Source organism: Varanus komodoensis, unplaced genomic scaffold, assembly GCF_004798865.1.
Source record: "Varanus komodoensis strain SLA01 unplaced genomic scaffold, ASM479886v1 scaffold11, whole genome shotgun sequence".
Lineage (NCBI taxonomy): Eukaryota > Metazoa > Chordata > Lepidosauria > Squamata > Varanidae > Varanus > Varanus komodoensis.
The window spans coordinates 33447251-33470816 of record NW_025335317.1 but is presented as its reverse complement, the minus strand read 5'-3'; the positions used below and the strand labels follow the sequence as shown (position 1 = coordinate 33470816).

Genomic DNA, 23566 nt, shown 5'->3' with positions numbered 1-23566 from the left:
CTAAACTGCCTCCATACATTTTTCCAATAACAAAGGAGACTATGAAGCTATAAGAGAAAGTTGCATCCTTTCCAAAGATATCCATGGTAGAAATAAGTTCAAAGAAGCATAGGACTGAAGTCTTACTCTTCCATGAGGGATGGAAATATGCACAAACAGTGATCTTTGGAAAGGCTGTACATTGCAATTAAGCATAAACTTTTCCTTAATTAAATCAGATTAAATGAAATCAGGATATACTGTAGCGTAGGGCTATCTGTGTTCTGGTATCAAGGCCAGGTACTTTGCTCATTTATGTAGCGTGAAAGTTGTGGAGGACTGTCATGCAGCATTTATTTAAGATGTTCAAAGCTGTGAACATTGAATAACCAAGGTCAGAAGTGAGCTTGTAAAGTTCAAGTTACTATATAATATTTTTGAAACCCTTTTTTTGAAAGGAAAGGGTTTTGTGTGCCACATGCTGGATGTATACCCTAAGAGCTACAAATGATCTCTTGTTTTTCTTTCAGACTCCATTTCTTGAAGTTAATCCAACATGGTAATAAGTGACCAATACTTTTGGTAGATTGACAGTAGCAATTTATCAGCCTCATTTTACAGGGGTACGAAGCATGATATCTTCCATTTGCAACCCTCCCACATTTTCCTGCTACTTCTTTCATCATTTTTTCTTAATACAGAAAATTGGCTAAGGAGAAAAAGCTGGAATAGCTTCAGAATTACTTTTGACTGTTAGTACTAGGAGACCTCCATCTGGAAGTACCCTTTAACTCCTTTGGGGTGAGAATAAGTTCTTATATATCAAGTGACTGAAGAGAGAGCCTGGAATTGGAAGGGCTTCCTTGGGTCAGGACCATCTTGATTTCTCCTGCCAAATATGGATTAGGCAGGCACAGTTGTACCACCCCAGCCTTTCAGTAATATTATTGCATCTTAAATCTGTCTGCTTTACAAAAGCAGCTTTTTGCTTAGTTTGTAAGTCTTATAAATATGTTTGCTAATTAAATAAAGAGGCTAGCATTATATATTAGTGGGTAGAGGGAGTGTGAGTTAAGCAATATGGTAGCTGCCTTGAGTGCCATAATTTGGCAGAAAGGTGAGGTACGAATAAAATTAATAAGGGAAAAGTGAGGTACAGATAAAATTAATGAGAGATACATTGCCTCTGTTCAGCACAACTTTTGGCACAAGCCTGACCTGACACAAGGAACTATGCAAGTCGCAGCCATTCTCAGGTCCTTCTAGATGGATGACTTCTAGTGCTTCCAGTGAAAAGACCTTGCACAGCCATTCTGTCCATTCTTCTTGGAAAGCTGGACCAAGTCGCAGAAGAACAGAGTATTATCCTAGTGAAGCTCTTACTGCTCTGGCTACCTTTCATATCACCTAAAGACATTAGTTTTGGGTGGATTCTTAAGAGATGTGGTCTGCTTAGATTAATGTATATATTGGCATGGAAATGTAAAACCCTTCCCACTGTGTTCTCCCCCCCCCCCCCGCCCCACACACACATACACAAACACGTTTTTGCAGTTATTTTTGTTTTTCTTGTAATTAAAAAAAAGACAGCGCCATCTGGACCCCTGTAAAATTCCATGAAGGCGGAGGGATTGCACAAGAAAAGTCCCATCTGGAATCACCCTGCATTTGCAGGAAACGATTCTACAGTAGCCAGGCAAATATCACTCTGATGCCGCTGTAATTTTCAGGCCTGGTAGTTGCAGGCCAGCCTTCAGTTAAGACGTCTGTTGTGCCCTCTGCTGTGCACAGGGACTGTTCAGCCTTCAGTTCCAGTGCGCATTGCAGCAGAAGTTGGACAATGGAGTATACTCAGAAGTAGAAGAAGCAGTAGCTATCATGCCATTTTGCTGATTAAGAGAAACAACTGCAGAGACTCTTCTTGATATGTCTGCTTGGACAGTCAGTGTTCCAATTTCTTTGGATGCAATCCTATGACCACAAGACAAAGTTTCATGACCCAAAGGTTGTTTGGAGTCCCAGTTCTGACCTCTGAACTTGCGGTGCCCACCCTGTGCAGGCTTCAGGACATCAGAGGTGGGGCTCCATTGGAGGAGAGACAGGCGCCCCAAGCTTATGCAGTGTCCTGAGGATGCCCCAGCCGCCTCTGCAAAACAGCAAAAAACAGCCATCTAAGCTTTTGGCAGGGTGGGAGAAGCGCGGAGGTGACCTTCTAGCCTGTTGTCCTTCTGCCTCCACAGAATGGCCATCATCCTCTGAGTTCTGAGGTTATGGAAGGCAACCTCCTTGGATTGCATTGTTAATGGCATTGCTGTTAGTTGATTTAATATCTACAAAATCTGTACCACTGAAGGGGTTCTCCTGCGGAAAGCAGCAGCAAGAACGATGGAGCATTTGGAGCAGTGAGGGTTCCTTTGTTTGCGGCGTTTGCTTTACTGTAAGAGAAGTCTTCCATGAAAGCGCCATGACATAACAGGTGTGCAAACCATGCCACCTAGTAGAATAAATGCAAATTCACAGCCACATTAAACTGAATATAACGAAGTGGCCTTTTTCTTTCACAGGCTGGGAATTAAGCTTGGACAGTTCTGATGCATAATTTCCTATAGGAATACAAAGAGTAGTAACTGCCAGACTGAGTGACATTTTGGGAAGAAACTGCATAAGAAATTAGTAGGATAATAGATTAAAGGGAAGATTAGTATTTCTGCTGCGAGCACCATCCGTATTTGCTTCTGGAAAAGTGCAGCCTCCAGGATGAAAATGCATGCATGCCAACTCCCGTGGCACTGCTGAGATGGTAAATAAGATATTTTCCCCATTCAGAGCACATGTTTTAATAAGGCTGTTTGAAATTGCTTTATAGCACAGCTTGCCTGCCACACAAGTTCACATATATATATAATTGTAGACACTGAGTAGATGAATGGGAAGGTTTATTGACTCTAGATGAAAAATGTGTTTAATATCAAACATGCTTTTCAAAAAATGTGCAAGAAGGAGGATATCTATGCACCTCATAATGGCCACCTTGCCCCTCCCGCCCCCCTCCCAGAGACGCCTATAATGAGGCAGCAGGGAGTCGCTCGCCAAGTTGCCTAGGATCTGTCTCGCTGCACAGCCTGCAATTTTGGAGGACACTCGTGAACGTTTAAAAGGCTGGCGTGGTGTTCTTTTCTGTTCTGTTCAGTTATTTCCTGAGCAGTCTTCAGCGTGAAAAGATGGATGTGTAGCAGCAGCTGGAGCGGCTGGGAAATGTGCAGGCTGCTCTTCCACAGCCTGTCCACGTGAGCAGAGGCCAATGGCTTTCCCAGAAGTTGGGGAGCAGGCCAAGGGGGATAACAGTGGGGGGAAGCACAGCAAATGGGGCTCTACCTACCCTCCAAGGGGGAGGGGGCTTCTCAGGAACTGCCTACCATGTCAGAGGTTCTCTCCCCCTACCGACTCCCCTTTACACCACCCCAAAATTCCCAGTATCACAGCAGCAAGGGATAGCTCAGAGGAGTTTAAAAGGAGCAAAGCAAAATGTGGTTTAACAGAGCAGCCAAATGCAGCTAGCCCATTAAACATGTTCAGAATTCGCAACCCGCCCGCCCCTTCCAGGAATGTTTAGAGAGGCCCCAAATTTTTAGATTTCCAAAGAGATCTAAGATGCTATCCGGCAAACTGGGCTTCTGGCCAAAACCCCTTGAAAGTAGCCCTCTGCACACATCCACATCTGTAACAAAGAAGCAGCCTCCAGAATATTGCGGAGGTAGTTGCTCGTCTTGTTTCAGCCAGGTTGGGAGCAAATAAAGTTTCTGCACCCCCTCCCATATTTTTCTTACATATTCAACCAGATGCAGACACAAATGCTTAATGAAGAGGCAGGGGACCAAAAATCCACGACTTACGGAGTTAGAAGCTTTCGTACATTTCTTCTTCAAGGCAGAATAAGATGGGGAATGGCAGCATCTCGGCACTTCCCAGCCAAAGCTGCCATTGTGTGCATGCAGGCAGAGCATGTGTACAAGCTCTCCTACAGACCGAGGCAGGAAAGCACATGCGCCACCACGGCCTGCACTGCTGCCACCCCATCCAGTCCAGCCCATCACGTCCGTCTCCCTTCCCTGCTGGCCCATGTGTCAGGTTTGCCTGTCTCCCCCCACCTCCTGCCTCTGCCTCCCTCCCTCGTCCAGCTGTCTGAATGCACCGCCCTCTCGCATTGCCGCTGCCCGCTCTGCAGGATGGCTGTGCTCTCTGAAGAGCTGCGTCAGTCCTGTCTGGCACAGCGCTTTAGCCAGCTGGCCAGGCCCAAAAGCCTGGGCCTGAGCGGTCTTACTTGGAGCCAGGCGTTGCAAGAAGATGTCCCTGGAGGTCACCACTTGCCCTGAGCGGATCCCGATGGCCATGCAGCAGGGAGGGTGGGGCGGGAGATGCCGTGGGAGCAGAAGCGGCACAGAAGAGGAAGGCATGTGGACAGGCGGCAGGTCCTCCTGCTGGGAGGCAGCACATGCTTCACTGCTGCTCCCTCCGTACAGCCTGAGGTGGAGGATTCGTCCCGTCTCACGAAAGGGCTGGCCCTGTATGCCAGAAGACAAACGTTTCCTCAGCACTCTGCTGAACCCCCATCAGCTTCAATGGGATTCTAACAGCCCAAGTGGTGGAAGACTGTAGTCGTGGTTTGTTCTACCAGCTGAGCACTTTTGCCGTCTGGTTCACAGTCCCTCACTCCCCTGACATACGAGGTTGGCTTAGCCTGTGCTGTGCAAGCCTCGGTGTGTATTACAAGAGCGGAAGTGGTGCTGTTGGGTCCAGCTCCAGATCGTGTCAGTATTCTAGAGTTTCAGTGCTACTCAATTTTCTGGGCACATATCATAAACCACAGGAAGAATCAGCAACTGAGATCTAAAGAGCATGGCAGCAATAGTAAACCCACCTCAGATGGTGGAAGCACGTGAACTGTGTTCCACACCATGGCAACGAAAACTAGTTCAAATGGGGAAATTGCAAAAGATACACAAACAGCATTGTCTGTATGGGCGCATCAGTTCCTTTGCCTAGAATGCTCTTTCAGGGAAGCCTTTCCCACATGCGTTGCTTTGTAGGGGCTCAAAGGCTTTGCCACAGCAGCCTCTCATAAGTGTCAGCTTAGTTTACTCTGCGACAGGATGGTGGCAGCATGACTTGTCTGGCTCCAGCTCTGCAGTGAGTGGCAAAAGAACGGATGTGCATGTAGGAAGACTTTAAGACCGGGAAAGACAATTAAGTGCACACAGACAGTGTCCCAGAGAAATTAGCTGACATGGTCCATCTGATGTTCATTATTGCTCAAGCTCTCAGCCACTGTGGTGACTTGGAGTGTTGAGAAATGGTCAATAATAGAGACACAGTTCTGCATTCAGGCTTTTAAAAGATGCCCAAATGCAATTTATTTTGGTAAGACTTAAGCATATTTTAATACTTTTTATAAATATGCCTGTCTGGCTATGGAACTTTGAAACCGTTTGAGTTACAGTACACAGGCTGGGACTGGGCTAACTTGAGCAAGTACTTTGTCTTAATGAGGAAGATGTGACACTGAAAGGAGGAATTTCATATTCAACCCGTTTTTCCACCACAGAGCAGTGGATTTCCATAGGAAATGCATTTTCATTTTGAGATTTTGACTATTCCTGTTTGTGCTGCCATCCTCATCATATGCTATACTAATTAACATTTCAACTCTCCAATTCCACGTGTAACCAAAATGGCACCAGCTACAGACAAGAGGGAGGCATCAGCAGACTGAAGGAAAAACCAAGATTATGGAAGCACAAAAAATTGAAGAAAAAAGCATGCAAAACAGGGGCGGAATCAACTAAAAACAGCCCCATAAGGATGGGCATAGTCTGTAGACTTTCACAGAGGAGAGGGTGATGGTGAGAGAAAAGGGCACCAAGATTTAAGAAAGATGCAGAAAAAGTAGAAAGGGAGCAATGAAAGGCAACAAAAATAATCTAGGGTTTGGGAACGCTGCCCTATGAGGAGATACTGAGAGAAATGGCTACATGGTATGTTCAGCCTTGAGAAGAAAAGACTGAGGGGGGATATGATTGCACTCTAGGAGTACCTGAAAGGCTGTCACAAAGAAGGAGGACAGAGTCTCTTCTTGCTCATACCAAAGTGTAGGACACAGAATAATCAGTTCAAGTTGTGACGACCCAGATTCAGGCTAGAAATCAGGAAGAGTTTCCTCACTGACAGAGCAATCTGACAAAGGATCCAGTTGCCCAGAGGGGTGGTGGGCTCTCCCACACTGGAGACATTCAGTGCAAAACTGGACAGCCATCTGAGTAGGATGGTGTAATGTGGTGTCCTGCAACAGCAGGGTTGGACTCGATGGCCTTCCTGGCCCCTTCCAACTCTACTGTTCTATGATTCTAAGGAGCAAAGGGGAAGAGAACGGAGTGTGCCAAAGAAAATATGGCTGGTTGGCCAGAACACCAAATAGGTTCCTATTTGCCCTGCATTATTCTGATGCAAATCCTGCTTGTAATGGAATCCTCATATACCTAAATGTTGAGTTAGACAAATCTGTTTTTAACTACATATGCAAATAGAGCAACAGCCACTCTGCACTTGCTTTAAAGATGTTCAGGTGACTTTCATTCCATTGTCTGCTCATTGACAGACTTAGAATTTGGAGCGAATTTAGAGCCAGTGGAAGAATCGTTAAGTAGTAGATTCTTCCAGAAATTTTTTCTGAAACAGATTTCTTTTTAATATGATTATAAATTATCTGGATTTGGGACAAATAATGGGACAGCCTGGTTTTGCATTGACACCAAACACTGGCCTTTGATCTGATCCAACACAGCTGTTGTTTTGCCCTTCCCTCTGCTCCCTCCTCCTTTGGGGTAAAGAAGATGACAATCTGAGCAAGGATCCATGTATGGAACATATTTCCCAGGAAAACGCACAGTGTTTCCTTTAGACACCAGGCAAACCCTTTCTCCCTGCCCCCCAAGCTCTTAAATGTTATGGTTGTTAAAATATTGCCCATACTTCTCTTTTATCTGCCTTTTATGATGTGTTTTTATTGCCTTTGATACTTTATCTGTGTAAACTGCCTTGGAACCAATTTCCGTGAAGGATGATATATGCATATTTTGAGACCAGATCTCAAACTGCATGCTGAAAAATGAGAAGGGCATTGAAAATCACTAGTCATTATTCAAACTATTGATTTCATATTGCAATTAAGTTTCTGAAGCCTCTTAACTTGTGACTGTATATGAAGATAAAGTAGAGGATGATTTGCTTCTGAGTTGTACATATTACTTTTTTGTGGGACAGCAGTATCAACCCCTTTTAATTGTCTTGCTGTACTAATTGCCTCCAAAATCTGTAATGTTACTGTGACTAATTTAAATTCTTGTTGGTAATTTACTACTGCAGACTTGTCACTAGCAGTGGGGAGATCTGATTTAAATACCAAATTCCCTTTTGTATTTGCTGTTCATATTGCCTCAGGAATCATTTCTGGATATACAAAAAAGCAGGTTTGGAACTGCAAGAAACGCCTTATGGACCAGAGATGGTCTAGCCTTGTCTTGCTGATTGTTATGAGTGTATTATTAAATGACCTAATATCATTCACGTGGTTTGGAGTTTCCTGGTCTATCTGAGCACCCATTAATACATCTTTGTATTTTTGTTTGTCTTTCCGTAGCCTGAAGAACTCACCAATGCACTGGAAATCAGCAATATTGTGTTCACTAGCCTCTTTGCTCTAGAAATGCTTCTGAAGCTCCTCGTGTATGGCCCTTTTGGTTACATCAAAAATCCATACAATATCTTTGATGGGATCATTGTGGTGATCAGGTAATTGACACAGTTGCCTTTACATAACATCTGGGTAATTTCTCCCAACCAGACTTCAGAATAACACTGCAGGAAAATGGTAAGAGTACACCAAAATATTTATGGGCATCTTGGTTCCTTTGTTCATGTGTTGCTTATGCTCCTGGAGGTTCTGTGTGGACCTGTGGTCTGACTGGAGTCCGCCCAGAGGAAAGCCTTCAATGTAGCAGCTCCATTTTTGTGGAAGTCCTTGCATCTGAAGGTCAGGCAGGTACCACCATTGTGAGGTTTTCAGCAGCTCCTAAAAAAAAAAAAAACTCTGCTTAGATGTGGAGTGATATATAGATATTGTACACAGCTAAATATGAGTTCCAGAACTGCTGTGAAAACTTTACAACCCTCAGTGTTGCCTCTTGGCTCTCATGACTAAACACAAGTGCTCCATTTGCGTCTTCCTTTAAGAAGACTTCAAGGGTTCTAGTCTCCTGTGGACAGGAGCTGTTCAACAGAATCCATTCAATGTTTGGTAGCTTCTTTCCTTGCAGGGTTCATGCAGAAGAAGTAAGAATTGCTACCACATATGTAACTAACTACTTTAACCTGTAGGGTGTCCACTTACACATGAAAAGAGAGGAAGTACCTCATGCAAAACTAGATGAAACTAGGCATAGCCTTCCATGAGATTTATAACTGTTACTATATATTATAAGCACAAATTTAGAAATAGCGATTATAATGTAAAAGGGAACAACCATTTATCTCCTTGTAGCAAGGAGGACTGTGGTCAGGTGGCTCAGTCTGCTGTCCAAGGTCTCCAGGCCTTCCCTTCTTAGGGTTCTGCACCTTTGAACCAGGTTTGGCCCTTCAAGTAGTGGACGACCTGGTATACAGCAGGGTAGCCTGTTAGCACAAATTGCTTTATGAAAGTGCACGTGTCACTATAAGTTATTTCTACCTGCTCAACTTTCCAGTGGAATTGATTAGTTAGCACTTCCCTCGCTCACTGATGGAGTATTTCTCCTCATATTGTTCCTATACCAATCAAGTGGCTTCTTTTTGCCTCTAGGGCCCTTCCAAAGTGCAATCCTGTGCTCTTGAGGCTCGCATGCCAGTGAACCCAGGTGCTTACAACCAGTGCTTTTTTTGTAAGAAAAAAGGTGCCGGAACTCATGAAATTATTTACCTTTCACACGTAGTCAATCACTGTACACCCACCCACACACGTCAGTTGTGTAACGAAACATAACGGTCGCCACCCACAGTAAGCGACCACACGACCAATCACAAGCCAAGCAGCACCACAAACTGAGCAGCGCCATCACAACCAGTGCGGACGAAGCACACACGCATCGGACTCGACACACAAGCAGCCTGCGTGCACCATTTTAATGATTTTGCCGCCGACCTGCTACGCTCGACAGGGCGATTCGAATCCACGTGGACCAAACATCAAATTTTCAAAAGTTACTTTTAAAACTTGGAAAATCCATCGAAAAAAGGTGCCGGGACTCCGTTCCGGTGCGTTCTGTGACAAAAAAAGCACTGCTTACAACCATCCTTGCAGAGTGGGAGGAGCTACAGAGGCTCTCTCAGCCTCCCTGCATCTCTGGCTCTGCATTTTCTCTAGAAGCTCATTGTTGGCCTTTTAGCTGGCAGGGGATGTGGGAAGATGTGGGCTGGTGGAGATATGGGAAAGCTTGTATCCTGGCTAGTGCAGCCCCCGACCCTCCCCACTGATTGGAATGCCCCTTTAGCTACCATTCGGAGGTCAGGCCCTCTCTTTGGAGAAGCAGCTGGAACAGGGAGGGAGGGAGACTGTACCATGGATTCCTACCTCCAAAGTCAGAACACCACCTCCCGCCTTGGAGCTGGGAAACGGAGGCATTCTGTGCCCATCCCCAGGCCATAGTAGTCCACAGGCATTTAAGAAAGAGAGAGAGAGAGAACTTAAATTTTCTTCCAAAATCCTAAAGCCATTGGAAACGTTGGAATATGTGCAATATGGAATTAATTTGTCCATATTTAAAAGTTCACCTACTGTTTCCAGTAAGCCTAACTTTGAATCTGGGAAACAGGCTGTGATAAGAGCACTCCTAGAAAAGCTGAACCTGGACCCAGGCTTGGTCAATAACTAATGTCTGGTAGCAAACCTCCTCTTTTTGGGCAAGGTGTTGGGGCAGGTGGTGGCTGGGAAGCTTCAGGTACTCTTGGATGAAGCAGATTTTCTAGATCTGTTTCTATCAGGTTTCAGGCAGGGTTTGGGACAGAGACAACCTTGGTTGCCCTGTGGGATAACCTTTGCTGGGAGAGGGACAGGGGGAGTGTGACCCTGCTGATTCTCCTGGCCCTCTCAGCATCAACCATGGTGTCCTTCTGGACAGGTTGGCTGGGGTGGGAGTTTGGGGCACTGATTTTTGGTGATTCTGCTCCTACCTGGCTGTCCAGACAGTGGTGCTGAAGGATGGTTGCTCTGCCCCATGGCACAACCACCATGGGGTTCAGCAGGGCTCTGTACTATCCCCCATGCTGGTCAACATTTACATGAACTGCTGGGAGAGGTCATAGGCTATACCTCTTGTTTATAGCTGATCCAGATGAGGCAGCCTCTCCTAAACTGGTGCCTGAGCTTGGTAATGGGCTGAAAACTCAATCTAGTCAAGACAGAGGTGCTGTTGGAAGGCAGCTGTTCTGACAGGTTGGAGGTCTGCCCTGTCCTGGGGGGGATTGCACTCCCCCTGAAGGTCAGGGTTCACAGCTTGGAGGTGCTCCTGGACCCCACACTATCACTTGAAGCCCAGGTGGTCTCAGTGCCCAGGGCACCAAATATACCAACTTCACCCCTACCTGGGTAGACACAGCCTGCCCACAGTCATGCATGCACTGGTAACTGTAATGCGCTTGACATGGGGCAGCCTTTGAAGATGGTCTGGCGAATTCAGCGGGTTCGAAACTGGGCCATGCAGTTGGTGATGGGTGTTAACAAGTGGGCCCATATAGCACCAGTTTCATATAAGTTACACTGTTTGTCATTTGTAACCCAGGCCCAATTTAATGTGCTTGTGTTGACATATAATGCCCTAAATTGCTTAGGGCCTGGTTACCTAAAGGACCATCTGCTCCCATATATACCTACCCATCCATCAAGATCTGGGCAGGAGGTCCTTTTAAAAGAGCCGTCCCTTAAGGAGTTAAAGGGGATGGTAAATAGAAGAAGGGTCTTCTCGGTGGCTGCCCCTCAACTATGGAACAGGCTCCCCAGAGAAATTTGCCCGGCGCCAACTTAGTTTCACGTCAAGTGAAGGCATTTCTTTTTTCTGAATGCTTCCACGGACAGTCTTTAACTTGTTATTTATTTTTGATAGCTGTTGTTCTGCTTATTTGGTATAACTGTGATATCCATTTTTTAATTTTTTTATTGTGATTTTAATGGGTTTTATTGTTGTTTGTAGTATTTTACTGTAAGCCACCTAGAGATTAGTGGATGGCATGCAAATTCAATAATAAATATAGATGAATGGATGAATGAATGAATGAATGAATGGAAATGTCTGTTTCTTGAGCCCCCATATTTCTATGACAATTATATGTAGGTCTGAAGATCTTGATTCATGTCATAGGAAGCATCCTGTGAGCATCCCTATTTCACATCTTCATTAAAGGCCACTTGGGGTGAATGGAGGGATCCACAGTGGATTTATTTGTGGTCACATGTGATTCAGAATCTGGCCTGAGGATCCTACAACATACTGGCTTTTTCCAAATTCCAAGTGATGTGGATTTTGTAGGCTTGCAGGCTGCTGTTTTAATTTTTGGGCAGGCTTGTGCTAATGCCCAGATCAGTACTAATTTGTATTAACTATACACATTAGCAGAAGCATGTATTTGTGCACAACATTCTGGTTAAAAAAATTGAATTCCATTAATGGACCAAAAGTTGCATGCCCATCTGCAAAGCAGAGACAACAAACTTAACAAAATCCATTAAGCAACAACCCTGAAGTTTGTTAGCTAGCTTGAACTGTGAGTAATCCCCTTCTTTGTCATGGCAGGGTCTTGAAGGGGAATTACCCATCCCAGGTGTATTACAGGGTCATCGTTCCTTATTGTTTGCTTTAGCTGGTTTATACTTTTTTAATTTTTTCCAATTGCATTATGTTTTATTTATTTATTTTATATTTCTATGTCGCAAAACAGTCCAAGAGGATTATTATTTTTATTATTATTTATTACATTTATAAGCTGCCCCATAGCCCATGGGTCTCTCTGGGTGGTGTACAGTAGAAAACAGAATAAAAACATTAAGAACAATAAAAACAGAGTACATGGAGCACAGCAACTCAACAAGGCTGTAGCAAAAAGTAACACAATTTATACAGTAATCATAGCTTGAGAACATCCATCAAAACAGGTTCTTAAACCAATCTTTAGTTGATTATTAAAATGCCTGGTAAATTTAAGGTTTTACTGCATTTTATTGTCCATTTTATGAATTATTGCAAACCGCCCAGAACACTTCAGCTGTGGGACGGTATAGAAATGAAATGATTAGCAACAACAACAACAACATTATTCTTTCGCTCCTTAGTGTCTGGGAGATAGTGGGACAGCAGGGCGGAGGCCTCTCTGTTCTACGGACCTTCCGTCTTATGCGAGTCCTGAAGCTGGTCCGTTTCATGCCTGCTCTCCAACGCCAGCTGGTGGTTCTCATGAAAACAATGGACAACGTGGCCACCTTCTGCATGTTACTCATGCTTTTCATCTTTATCTTCAGGTGAATACTTAACACAAGTTTTTCACAAGTTTTTAAGGTGATATGTGACCCTTTATTTGGCTGGGCAGATGTTTAGTATAAGTTTGCTAAGTGTGAAGGACATTGAATGTGTTATGCCCCAGCTTTGTGTATTCTGAAAACTTGTAGTTATTCCTTTTCCTACATGAGCTGCTCACTGCAGTTACTTTAGAGCTGAATTTGAATTGAGCTGAAAAGCGTTTTTGGCTCTGGAAGCATTCAAAATCTCCAGGGTCGGATCTACCAGTCTTCCTAAGGAGAGAGGTCTCAAATGCATGGACCTCGCTTTGGGGTCACATGAGAACTTTCGGTTTCTAGCTGCCACAAGATATGCTGAGAGCTGGTAGAAAATAGATGGATGAACTTGGACTTTTTATCCCTCTTGCAGAGGGTGGTGGGAGTGGGGAATGAGGAACTTGGCTCTAAACACTACGAGCTTATATGACAGAGTCTCTCTTTCTAGTTAAATCTTGAATGTGTAATTTAGCCTGTCCTTCCCTTGCATTTAGTATCCTTGGGATGCATCTCTTTGGCTGTAAGTTTGGTTCGGAGAGAGATGGAGACACTCTTCCAGACAGGAAGAACTTCGACTCCTTGCTCTGGGCCATCGTTACTGTTTTCCAGGTAATACTTGAGTCGGGGTTGGCTGTTTCATAATAAGACCTCTTGGGATTTTTTGAACTTCCATACAGAATGTCAAGAGAACCATTGAGGATTTGGGTGATGGGGCGGGGTGGGGGGTGCTCATGAAATCTGCCCACAAAATATAATACCCAGACTAGCTTGGATTTACAAGGTTGACTTTTTGGAAATCTGGGTCTTTGCAGAAATCAGAGACAGAAACAGATGGTTTGTTTGTTTGTTTGTTTGTTTGTTTATTTATAATATTTATATGCTGTCCTTGCGCAAAAGCCTCAGGCTTATAAGTTGGCTTATATCTGAAATGCTGGTGTTTTGGAATTAATGTCAATCTTTACAGTGAAGTGCCCTATATGACTTGGAACCAAGCTATCTGGAAGATCATATTCTCCTATATGACCCTTAAGAGGTCTGGGGAGGTCCTTCTCTCAGTCCTGCTGTCATCAGAAGCACATCCAATGGGGACGCAATGGCTGCTCCCAGACCGTGGACCTCTCTGCCAAGGCAGGCTGTTGGCTCCCTCTCTGTTGCTTCCACTAGCAAGCAGGGCATTTTCATTCAGGCCTGGCCTTTGGCATTTAAGCTGGCTGTGGCTGTAGGGCTTTATTCCAATTTTTTGGATGCTATTTATTTATTTATTTATTTATTTATTTATTTATTGTGATGGTTTTAATTATATTATTCAATATATCTTCATGATTGGTTTAATCAAAGCTCAGTTTTAATCTTGGACTTATTGCTAGCTGTCTTGTGTGCCATCTTTTGTAAGAAAGACAGTAAATAATATAATAAATGCTGTTCCTTAAGAGCAAGGACAGCATAGCCGAGGTGTCTCCTCAAATAGTCAAACTGCCTTTAACAAATGGGAATTTGTGTCCTCATAATTTTGCAAGGATGAAGATTATTTGTCCCTTCGCACAAAGATCTTGCATATTGGGAGAAAGGTTGAACATTCAAATCAAAACCAGAGAAATACTTTAGGTTTTAAAAAATAGGTTGTGATTGAGAAAGCCCAAATGTAGGTGAAGCCAGCAGCTGGTTAGGAAAACACTGAAGTTGTCCGGACACCCCTGAGAGAAGTCGGGAGCCTTCTGTGGCAGCCCACCCATTGGTCAGGAGTGAGCGTTGCTTCTCGACCAGTGGAGAACGAGGACTGCACGCTGCCGGGGAGGGCAGTGCTGCACATTCGTGGCTCACAGTCTCACGGACGATGCCTGTGAAGACCTGAATCCTTCTAGTATGGTGAGAACTTGTTGGAGGCAGGAGAAATTATGCTGTTAGAACTAATAAGTGCTCTGCAAACAAAGCCAGTGATTTAAAGTACCTAGTCATAAAATGTTTATCCTTGGGGAATAAAGCTCCCCGCAAAATGAGCACCTGTTCGTAGGCTAGCAAAAGCAACTCAAGGTTAATGAAAAATGATGTTTTGTGCTACTGTCTCACATTCCATGGTCCTTTTTTTCATTCCAGATACTTACTCAAGAAGACTGGAATAAAGTCCTATACAATGGCATGGCTTCTACCTCTTCTTGGGCTGCCCTATACTTCATTGCCCTCATGACATTCGGGAATTACGTTCTCTTTAACTTGTTGGTTGCCATCTTGGTAGAAGGTTTTCAGACAGAGGTAAAACCTTGAATAATTTATTTGTCATGCCTTAGACAATAGCTAGTACAGAAGAGTCAGAATCCACATTTGTATTAGGATTGGCAAAATGCATTTTAAAAAGGAAGGAGGGAGAGGTAATAATACTGTCTTCCTTTCCTCCAGAAATGCTTCAGAATAAACCAGGCTCTTTAGTTTATCAAAGGCTAAGGTCAAAGCATGATGGGGATGAATATAGATAAAGCAGAGAGCAATGGATGGAAGGAATGTAATAGCCTTCAAACCAAGCTATGTTGCATTGAGGAGCCAGATTAAAAATTGGCCTGTCTATATAAATGTACAGCCAAGACACAAAGGAGGTTGATGGTATTGTTGTTTTGCTGCTGAGTACCTTGGCAAATGTTTTCCTCCCTTTGTAAGAGCAACATGTTGATGTCTTTTATCAGTACAATTTTGTCCTGTTCTCTATGGACAGATCTGCCAAAAAATTCACAAGTTTTTGTGAATGAAAGCCCTTCTCTGCCCCGCTCAGCAGGTAGTTGGAAAGCAAATCTTTGTGATGAACTTGGCCTCCGGAAGCCAGGTTACAATATGTACGAGTCTTCCAAAAACTAGCCATCAAATAGTTGTGCCTGCATCCCAGGCTAGTGGTCAAAAAGCTAGTCTTCATGCAGTGAAATGTCAGTGGTGAAGGCATTAAGGTGGCATTGCTCTTCTCAAGGCTTTGGGCAGGCAGCAGCTAATACTACAGCATTGTTCAGCAGCAGCTAATACTACAGTTTCTAAATTAAAGTGACTTTGATAAGGGAGATGTGACAAGAGAATAATAACTATTCAAGTCTGTCACCTCTTCTTTCTATTCTATTCATTCACACTATAAAAACCCAATTAGCAAACCTCTTAAGTTCTTTATGTACCTTTTCAAATGCAGTTTAAGAAGAAGGTGTGTTGAGGCCTCTTAGGGCAAAGTAGCTACAGTGTCTCTGTTTAATCCTACCTTTTCCAGGTTGTTGTATTTCACTGATGTTGTTTCTGTTGGTATCATGGCCATGTCCGAGTGTTACGGAAGAGTTTTTGTTTTAGATAATGGAGGAAGGCCATTATGAGTAGTCAAAGCTTTCTTTTTGACAACTGGGTGATGCCTCACACTTCAGGCAGCTGAAAGAAAACAACCTCCTGGCTTTTGTCAAATGATTAGACCATGTCTGTATCCAGGGTGGAGTGTATTGATCAACTTGCCTGGAATATTTGTTGCTTCCAATTACTAATTTGTTGCTGTTGTTGTTATGTACTGTCAAGTTGTCTCCGACTTACGGAAACCCTATATATGAAAGCCCTCCATAATGTCCTATCTGTGGCAGCTCTGCTCAGCTCTTGTAAATTCAAGGCTGTGGCTTCCATTATAGAGTCAATCTATTTCATGTTCAGTCTTCTGTTTTGTTATTAGCAGCCTGGAATGATAATAGTACCCCTACATTTGAATCAGATATACAGAACATAATGTGTTTAGCTTTGTGTGGTTATATAACATCCCTTGATATGAATCAGCCAAACTCGTCAAATATCTAACTTGACTGGGGAGTATGGCCTTTCAGTTGTTGCTGGACTACACCTTTCACCAGTCCCTGACACTATGGCCAGTGGTCAGGGATAATGGAAGTTGTAGACCAACAATATCTGGAGGACCACAAGTTTCCTATCCCTAAACTATGTCAATGTATACAGATTTAGCATTTATTGCTCTTTTTAAATCTTTGTTCCAAAATTAATGTGCATTTAAATTGCATGGGGTTGTACCTTCCTTTTAATATGCATCATACACAAAGAAATCTTTCCATAAGAAGAAAAGAAAAAGTAGTGTTATATTTTTGCCTATCGCACAACCCAAAGACAGTTTTGTTCCTTGAGCTCGTACCTTCTCCCCACCTACTTTGCCTCCAAGCGCTGCTTCTAGTGCCACAGATGGTTTTAGCTTTGTGATCATCAAGTGCCTTTTTTCAACTCTGGAAACACTTGTTTAGTTTTAGTGCCAGACCGAGCAGGACCTTTTGGTTGCTAAGCAGCAGTCATGCATATAAACCAATGAGGATGCTCTTACACACACACCCCCTTTGTTAAATACAAGAGATTCAGACATTGCACATGTCCTGCAATATGACTGGGCTTTGATTGCAATGTGTGGTCTGAGAGTCATTCTCATTTGGAAATTTTGTGTCTCAACTTGCAGCAGTTATAAGGTGCGCCAGATGAGGAGTGTGAGGAAGACTATGTTTGATAGACCTGGAAATGCAGGGTTACTGGCTGTGTGAGCTCCAAAGTCTCTGCCCTGGGAGATTTATCCAAAAAAGAGACATTGGCTTTTGATGAGAATGATCCATCAGTGATGAAGGGACTTCATACCAATATATGAAACCTGTTCTCCCATTATTAATACTTTCATGTACCCTACAGTTTTGATGGTTGTCTCTGGTAATCCTTAGAGGCTACCTCCTCTTCTGTCCCTCTTGAATGTTGGGTTATTCTTCTAACTTCTTGTCCCCTACCAGAAGTTACCCTGTGAGTAAGGACAGCAGGGACTGGCAACTTTTCCTAGACTTTTGTGTAAATATTGAACATCGAAATTGATTGTCAGGCTGTGGCTAACTAGTCTGTTATAACTAACTCCAAAACAGAAGCAAAAAAAATGATAATTTATTTCAGTGATCATCTAGTGATAGCTCTGGAATGTTCTTGGTCATGTCTTGGGCTTAAAGCACATTTCACATAATTTAACCACAGTTCATGTAGTTATCCTTTAAAACTCAGCGCATAATCTTAGGCATGTGTGGGCAAAAAGAAATCCTAAAACTTCAAGCATTGCTGCTTGGGAAATGCTGGGAGTTGTATGACTTTTTCAGTGTAAACATCCATTAGACTGCATTCCTGATGGTACAGTTTTGGTATTCCTAGCTTATCCATGTGTTTCTGCAAGAGAGTTTGATGAAGTACCTGTTATGTTCACATTCAGATAAACATACCTTGCTTTAATATGCTGAGATATGAAATCTTAGTTCTTACATGCATCCCTTTTGCTCCTCCCTTTGTGGAAGTTGAAAACCATCCGGGAAGTCTTTCATCCAAACTCAGAAACTGTGGTCAGCAGATTCAGAACCAGTCAAGTTAACCCAACTTCACCATTGGTTTGATCTCTTGGCTTATTCCAAGAATGTAAGCAAAAGTTTCTCCAAATGGACAAAATGGGAAGCTCGTTTGAATATTGGCTCAAAAGGAGAGGGGGGTAAAGGAAGTGCATACACCAGCAAAAAAACCGAATACATACCGCAGCTTATTAAGTTGAGATGTGATCATCTAGCCCCTCTCATTGTGCTTCCAGAGACATAACTGTTTTGTTTTGATCCATATTTTAACTAGTGATGATTTCAAATGGTTTGGGCTTACCTAGAAATTCATTCTTTCTCTCTCTCTCTCTCACACACACACACACCCTGTTGAATCCATCACTAACAATGGCAGGCGAGAAAAAGTTAAGTGTTTGCAGCAACACACTGAAAATAATATGAATACTTTGTACAACAGCAACATGTGGCTGAATTAACAAGCAGCATAACCAGCTTTGATGTTCCGAACTATTTTTGCCCTCATTGTGCAGATGGAAACTTGAGGTGCAGCCAGAGTAATCAAATCTGTTCAATAAGAAGTGGGGATCGAAATTTGATTCTCAATTTCCAGAATTGTAGAAAAACATTCCAGTTCTCATTTGAATATGAAACTGAATGAACTTATCATGTATTCTGCTAGGAACTGGATATTTTGCCCACAGGGTATTTTTATTTCATTTTGACAATCATTTTTAAATACAACATTGAAATGCCCTATCCCCGGCCCAAGTATAACACATGCTACTAAACAGAACACATTTCTACCAACAAGATAGCCTAATATAGCAGGAGTATACTGTAAAATAAAGCTAAACATCTAACAGGTTCTCATATTTTAGTCTCAAGAACATGCCCCAAGTAAACAGAAGCTAACAGAGTGTTACTGTTTTCTGTGGTCTTTGAATGGCAATTCTGTCACTTTCAGTGAAAAGACATAATGCAAAGATCAGTCCTTCCCTCTGGCACACCTCTTTGAATGACCAGGAAGCAGGTACCTTTGCAGCTCCACCTGCACTTTCAAGCTCAGGAGCGTTGGGAAGTCGCTGCAGAACGCTGAAGGAATTGGCTTTCCCTTTCTGTCATGCACTTGTCACAAGAAGCTGAGCACAGACTGAGCCACCATATGATGCTAGTTCTCATTTGGCCATCTTGGAGGGCAATTAGGTGGGTGAGTGCACAAGAGAGGGCCTTTTCTGCAGTGGCCCCATGACTCTAGAATGGATTGTCACAAGAGGGGGTCCTTTAGGCCCCATCATCGCAGGCTTTTAGGAAAGCCCTGAACATTTGTTTACTTTCTCTTTCCTCTGACTGTGTTTTATCAAACAGGGTTTCCTGTTACAATTGTGTGTTATAGGTTTTGTCTTAAGCTGGTGTGTGTTGTTCTACAGAATGTGTGCTGGTTTTATTGCTGTATTTTTTCTGTGAGTTTGACTGTAGTATCCCTCATTCTGAGGGTTCCTGCCCTGAAAGGCAGCCAATAAATGTTTTAAATAAGAAAACAGGTTTTTAACGTGTCAAATAGGCATTTAGTGTGAAATGGAACAGAAAAACTCTCTAGGAGCACAGTTCTGTGCAAGTATATAAAGAAAAAAGGCCACAATCTCCAACATAGCTGGCTGGAATATGCTGAGGATTGTGGGCCTTTTTCTGTGACTGAACAGGGCTGCACCTCAGGCCATTCACTTCACCCTTACTGGACATGTAAGCTGGAAACCATCTAAATGTGACAGCACTGGAGTTAACGTTGTAGTTCAAGATGCGCAACTTGAGTACTTCAGATTTCGTTGGATTGCAGCTCCGATCAGCCCTAGCTAGTATAGTCAATGGTGGTGCAGGAGGGGGACTGCACTCCAACAGACACATATTTCCCTTCCGTATTGGAGATGTCCAGCTTTAAACTTGCTTTATTTGGTCTTAACTCAAATGTTGGCCCAGTGCTATGCACTCCCACTTGTTTTATTGGGACCTACATATTTTCTTAAGGGAACTTTAACAACAGAATTGAATGCAGCCAAGGCCCAGTGAACTAGTTTAGGCATGCCCACTGCACCAATATGCCCAGCAGGATTTTTTTTAACTTTCTTTTTCTTCAGACAGCAGACACACCATGCCAGACCAAAAACTACCTCTCTAAACTGTTTGAGTTATAAAAGTGGTTTGTCATATAAAGTGGGAGAGAAGGGAGGTTGCTGTTTGTGAAACATTTTGGATCCTGTGTGAGAGAGCAATAAAACATATATGACTGCTTCCTTCTAATACTTCACTAATACTTTGTTAATAAATCTGTCAGCGCCCTAAATTTAAAGGTAAGGATTATGCTTCCATAAGGGGCTGTTCAGCAGCTTGAGCGGCCTGTTGCTTGCACAGAGCTGCAGCAGGAGCATCGGATGACCGAAGCCCAGAGAGGGGCCTGTTCCACTGCTTGTCCATGCACTGAAATTGACCCCAATGGGTGCATTCCTTTTCTCCAGCTTTCCCCTTCTTGTTTTCATCCTTTTATATCTATATCTTTTCCCTTGATCCTCTCTCAATTTTGATGTTGAAATGTGTAAAACCTTCCCTCCCTCCCTGCCCCCTTCCCACCCCTCCTTCCTCATTTCTACTTCAGGAAATCACCAAGCGGGAAGCCGCGAGTAGGCAGTTAAGCTGTATTCAGCTGCCTGTCGACTCGTCAGTGGTACGTAAGATCTTGGCATGAACACCCCAAGCATTGTCTGATAGTTGTCTCTTCCTCTTCCTCTCTTTGTGGTGAACAGTCACATCATAGCCACCGTTCTCATCATGGTAGCTGTTTGGTTTTGAAGTTGTTGTCGTCCTCATAAAGTTGGCTTTGATTTTAAGTCTCTTCCTCCTTTGAGGGAATTAACAGAGCTTTCCTAATAACTGGGAACCTGTTCTCGATTCTTGCCTGTGAACATCATCTTTACAGATGTCTCTGTGTCCTGTCCCCACCAACAGGGGGGCGAAGTTTGGGGGGGCGGGGCGGCATACATAACAGTCAAGCTGCCTGCCTGGCCCAGGGCTCTCCAAGTCATAGCTAGGCATCCGCACCACGCTGCCTGTGGCTTTCTTATATTGCCAGAATTTGGCTGAGCCAGGACTACTGGAGATTGCCTGCATTTAATGTAAGCACCAATTGCTCTTATCAATATAGGTTTATCTTTCTGATTCATGGAAGCTGCGGATTATTACTTCAACTTGCTAATTTTTTTATACCACCAGTGGCAAGGGAGTAATAGATTAGGCCCAGATTACTGAAAAATTGCCCACTTGCCTAAAGGGAATTCTGAGCAAATAAGTTCCATATTGATTTCCAAGACATTTTCTTTATTGCACCCCATGGCCTACAAACAATCCCTTAACCCTGTTCATGTCAGGTCTAGTTCCCTGTTATTGAGAGAGAGAAAGAGAGAGAAACCCATCAAAGACAGAGGAGACCTAAAATCAAGCATACTTTGTGGATGTGTGAGAGCACTCTGTCCTGGAAATTGGATACTAGAATTGAGGCTGCTGCAATTAATGCTCATGTCCTTTTAAAAAAGAAAAGATCGGCAGTTTTGTTCAGAGGGCCTGAGCATACCACTGTAACCCCCTGGTGAAATTCTCAGGCCTGGGATACGTGGGAGAGATTGGAACAGACGTTAATGCTCCCTCCCTGCACACCCAGCTCACTCCTATGTACGTTTGTGAAGTATTGGTAGACTTAAATGCTAACAATATTCTGTAGCCTCTTTAAATGTAAAATAATAAACATACTTTTACAAAACTGAGTATTTCAAATGCTAATATCGGGAAACTCTGCACCTTGCTATTTACCTTTAAAATCATGTGCATTGCATTACTGCCGTGTGTGGCACCAACGCTTCCTTCCTACCTTGGGCCTATTCTTCCCATTTTTCTCTACGTCCATTCAATATCGAAAGCAGTGGCTTTTATTTAGATGAAAGGATGTTGATGTTGTAACCATGTGCCACATTCAAAGTACTCTTGGTTCTACCAAGAAAGAAAGAAAGAAAGAAAGAAAGAAAGAAAGAAAGAAAGAAAGAAAGAAGTTTACAATTGCTCATGTAATGCCATTTTTATCCAGAAAGGCAAACTAGGAATTCAAAAACAGGTAATAACTTCTATGGGAGCCCTGGTGGATGATGCTTGCCTGCAGCTAAAATTAGTGCTTATAATAGTGAAGAGAGTGCTGGTGTGTGCTATGGCACAGATGCTTTATCCTCAGGAAAAGATGGGGTTTGGTGCTGTTCAGCTAGAAATTAAAAATATCTCCCCTCCACCCCACTGGTTCTTTCTGCGTATTCGAGATTATATATAAATACTGGAGGATACACATGCACCTGAAATACATATATTTAGAAAAAATCAGCCTGAGTACTTCCTAACAATTAAAACACTTTCTAGGAACACAAACTAAGTCATAAAAAGCATACCTGATTCCAGTTCTGCACACTGCAATGTTATTTCAAGGTTTTTAGTCCACTTCACTTTTTTAATGAGTAGCTAATTTATTTAACCTCTGCTGCTGAGTATTTGTCACATGCATAGTACTTTGGCTGCAAACATTTGTGCTGAAATGGTTACTTGCAGGGGACACTTGGCACTGTTTATCTACTGCATTGGCATGTTCAGCAACTCCATATAGGCACAGATCCACCCAGTAATTTCTCTCACTTGCTTGAGGTTCTCTAGTGCCAAGCTGGAATGGCAGGAAGGGCTGGCTAAAGGTTGCCTTCCATCAGGGTCATCATAAACTACACAAGATAACCATTCAGCTGCTTCAGTTTCTCACTCTTAAGTCCAGCTCCTCATACTCTGTCCATATGGATTTTGAAGCACATAAATGTTGGTGGTCTTTGAGGGGGTAATTAATTAAGATAGCAATTTATATTTACTAAATAAGATAACCTTTTGTTAATGGGCAACTGGTCTTGAGTGCATTGTCTGAATGAAGCTTTTTGCCACAGTGCTGTTAGTACTGGGCATCATGTCACAAGGAACAGGTTCAGTTAAGATTTTACATGGTTATATCTTAAGAGATACAAAAGAGATAAAGGTCATGTCTTCTGTTAAATCAAATTATTTTGGTGTAACTTTTTAGTTGATCATGAAAAATTGAGATGCTTCTATACTTAAACTAATAGGCATTTCATCTAGTAAGAAACATTCCTTTATCCTTGTCTCTTTTACATCACTTATTTTCTGGAAAAATATGGCCCTGTCCAAACTACTAATTAATTAATCCATTAATTGCAGAGATTAATGGAACACTGCTCTAGCCCGGCTTAATCATTCCCCTACAGGAAGCATGCAATTTGTAGCATGCCTGCCGACAAACTTCCCAGAAGAGGAAAGTCAGCTTGATGCTGTGTCACAACATCTCATCAGTTCAAGTCCATCTTAACTGAGTAAACCCTCTAGAGATACCTCCCTTTACAGTCACCCACCATGAAAACAGCTGATTGAATGTCTCTGCTCTGAGCAGACCTGAGGTCATGTGGAACTGGTACCGATATGAAGGCACAGAATTTCATATTTATGAATTCTCTGATGAAGACGCATTTGTGAA

At 43.0% G+C, this 23566-nt stretch overlaps 1 protein-coding gene across 1 annotated transcript in view; it reads left to right on the top strand.

The window, feature by feature from the left end:
- Window positions 1-23566, top strand: part of CACNA1G (calcium voltage-gated channel subunit alpha1 G) — a 385442-nt gene that overhangs the window by 263415 nt on the left and 98461 nt on the right. The window contains exons 10-14 of the mRNA XM_044420034.1: window positions 7673-7824; window positions 12389-12574; window positions 13102-13216; window positions 14702-14857; window positions 20603-20671. Coding sequence (XP_044275969.1) covers window positions 7673-7824; window positions 12389-12574; window positions 13102-13216; window positions 14702-14857; window positions 20603-20671 — 678 coding nt within the window. The remainder of the gene's footprint in view (window positions 1-7672; window positions 7825-12388; window positions 12575-13101; window positions 13217-14701; window positions 14858-20602; window positions 20672-23566) is intronic.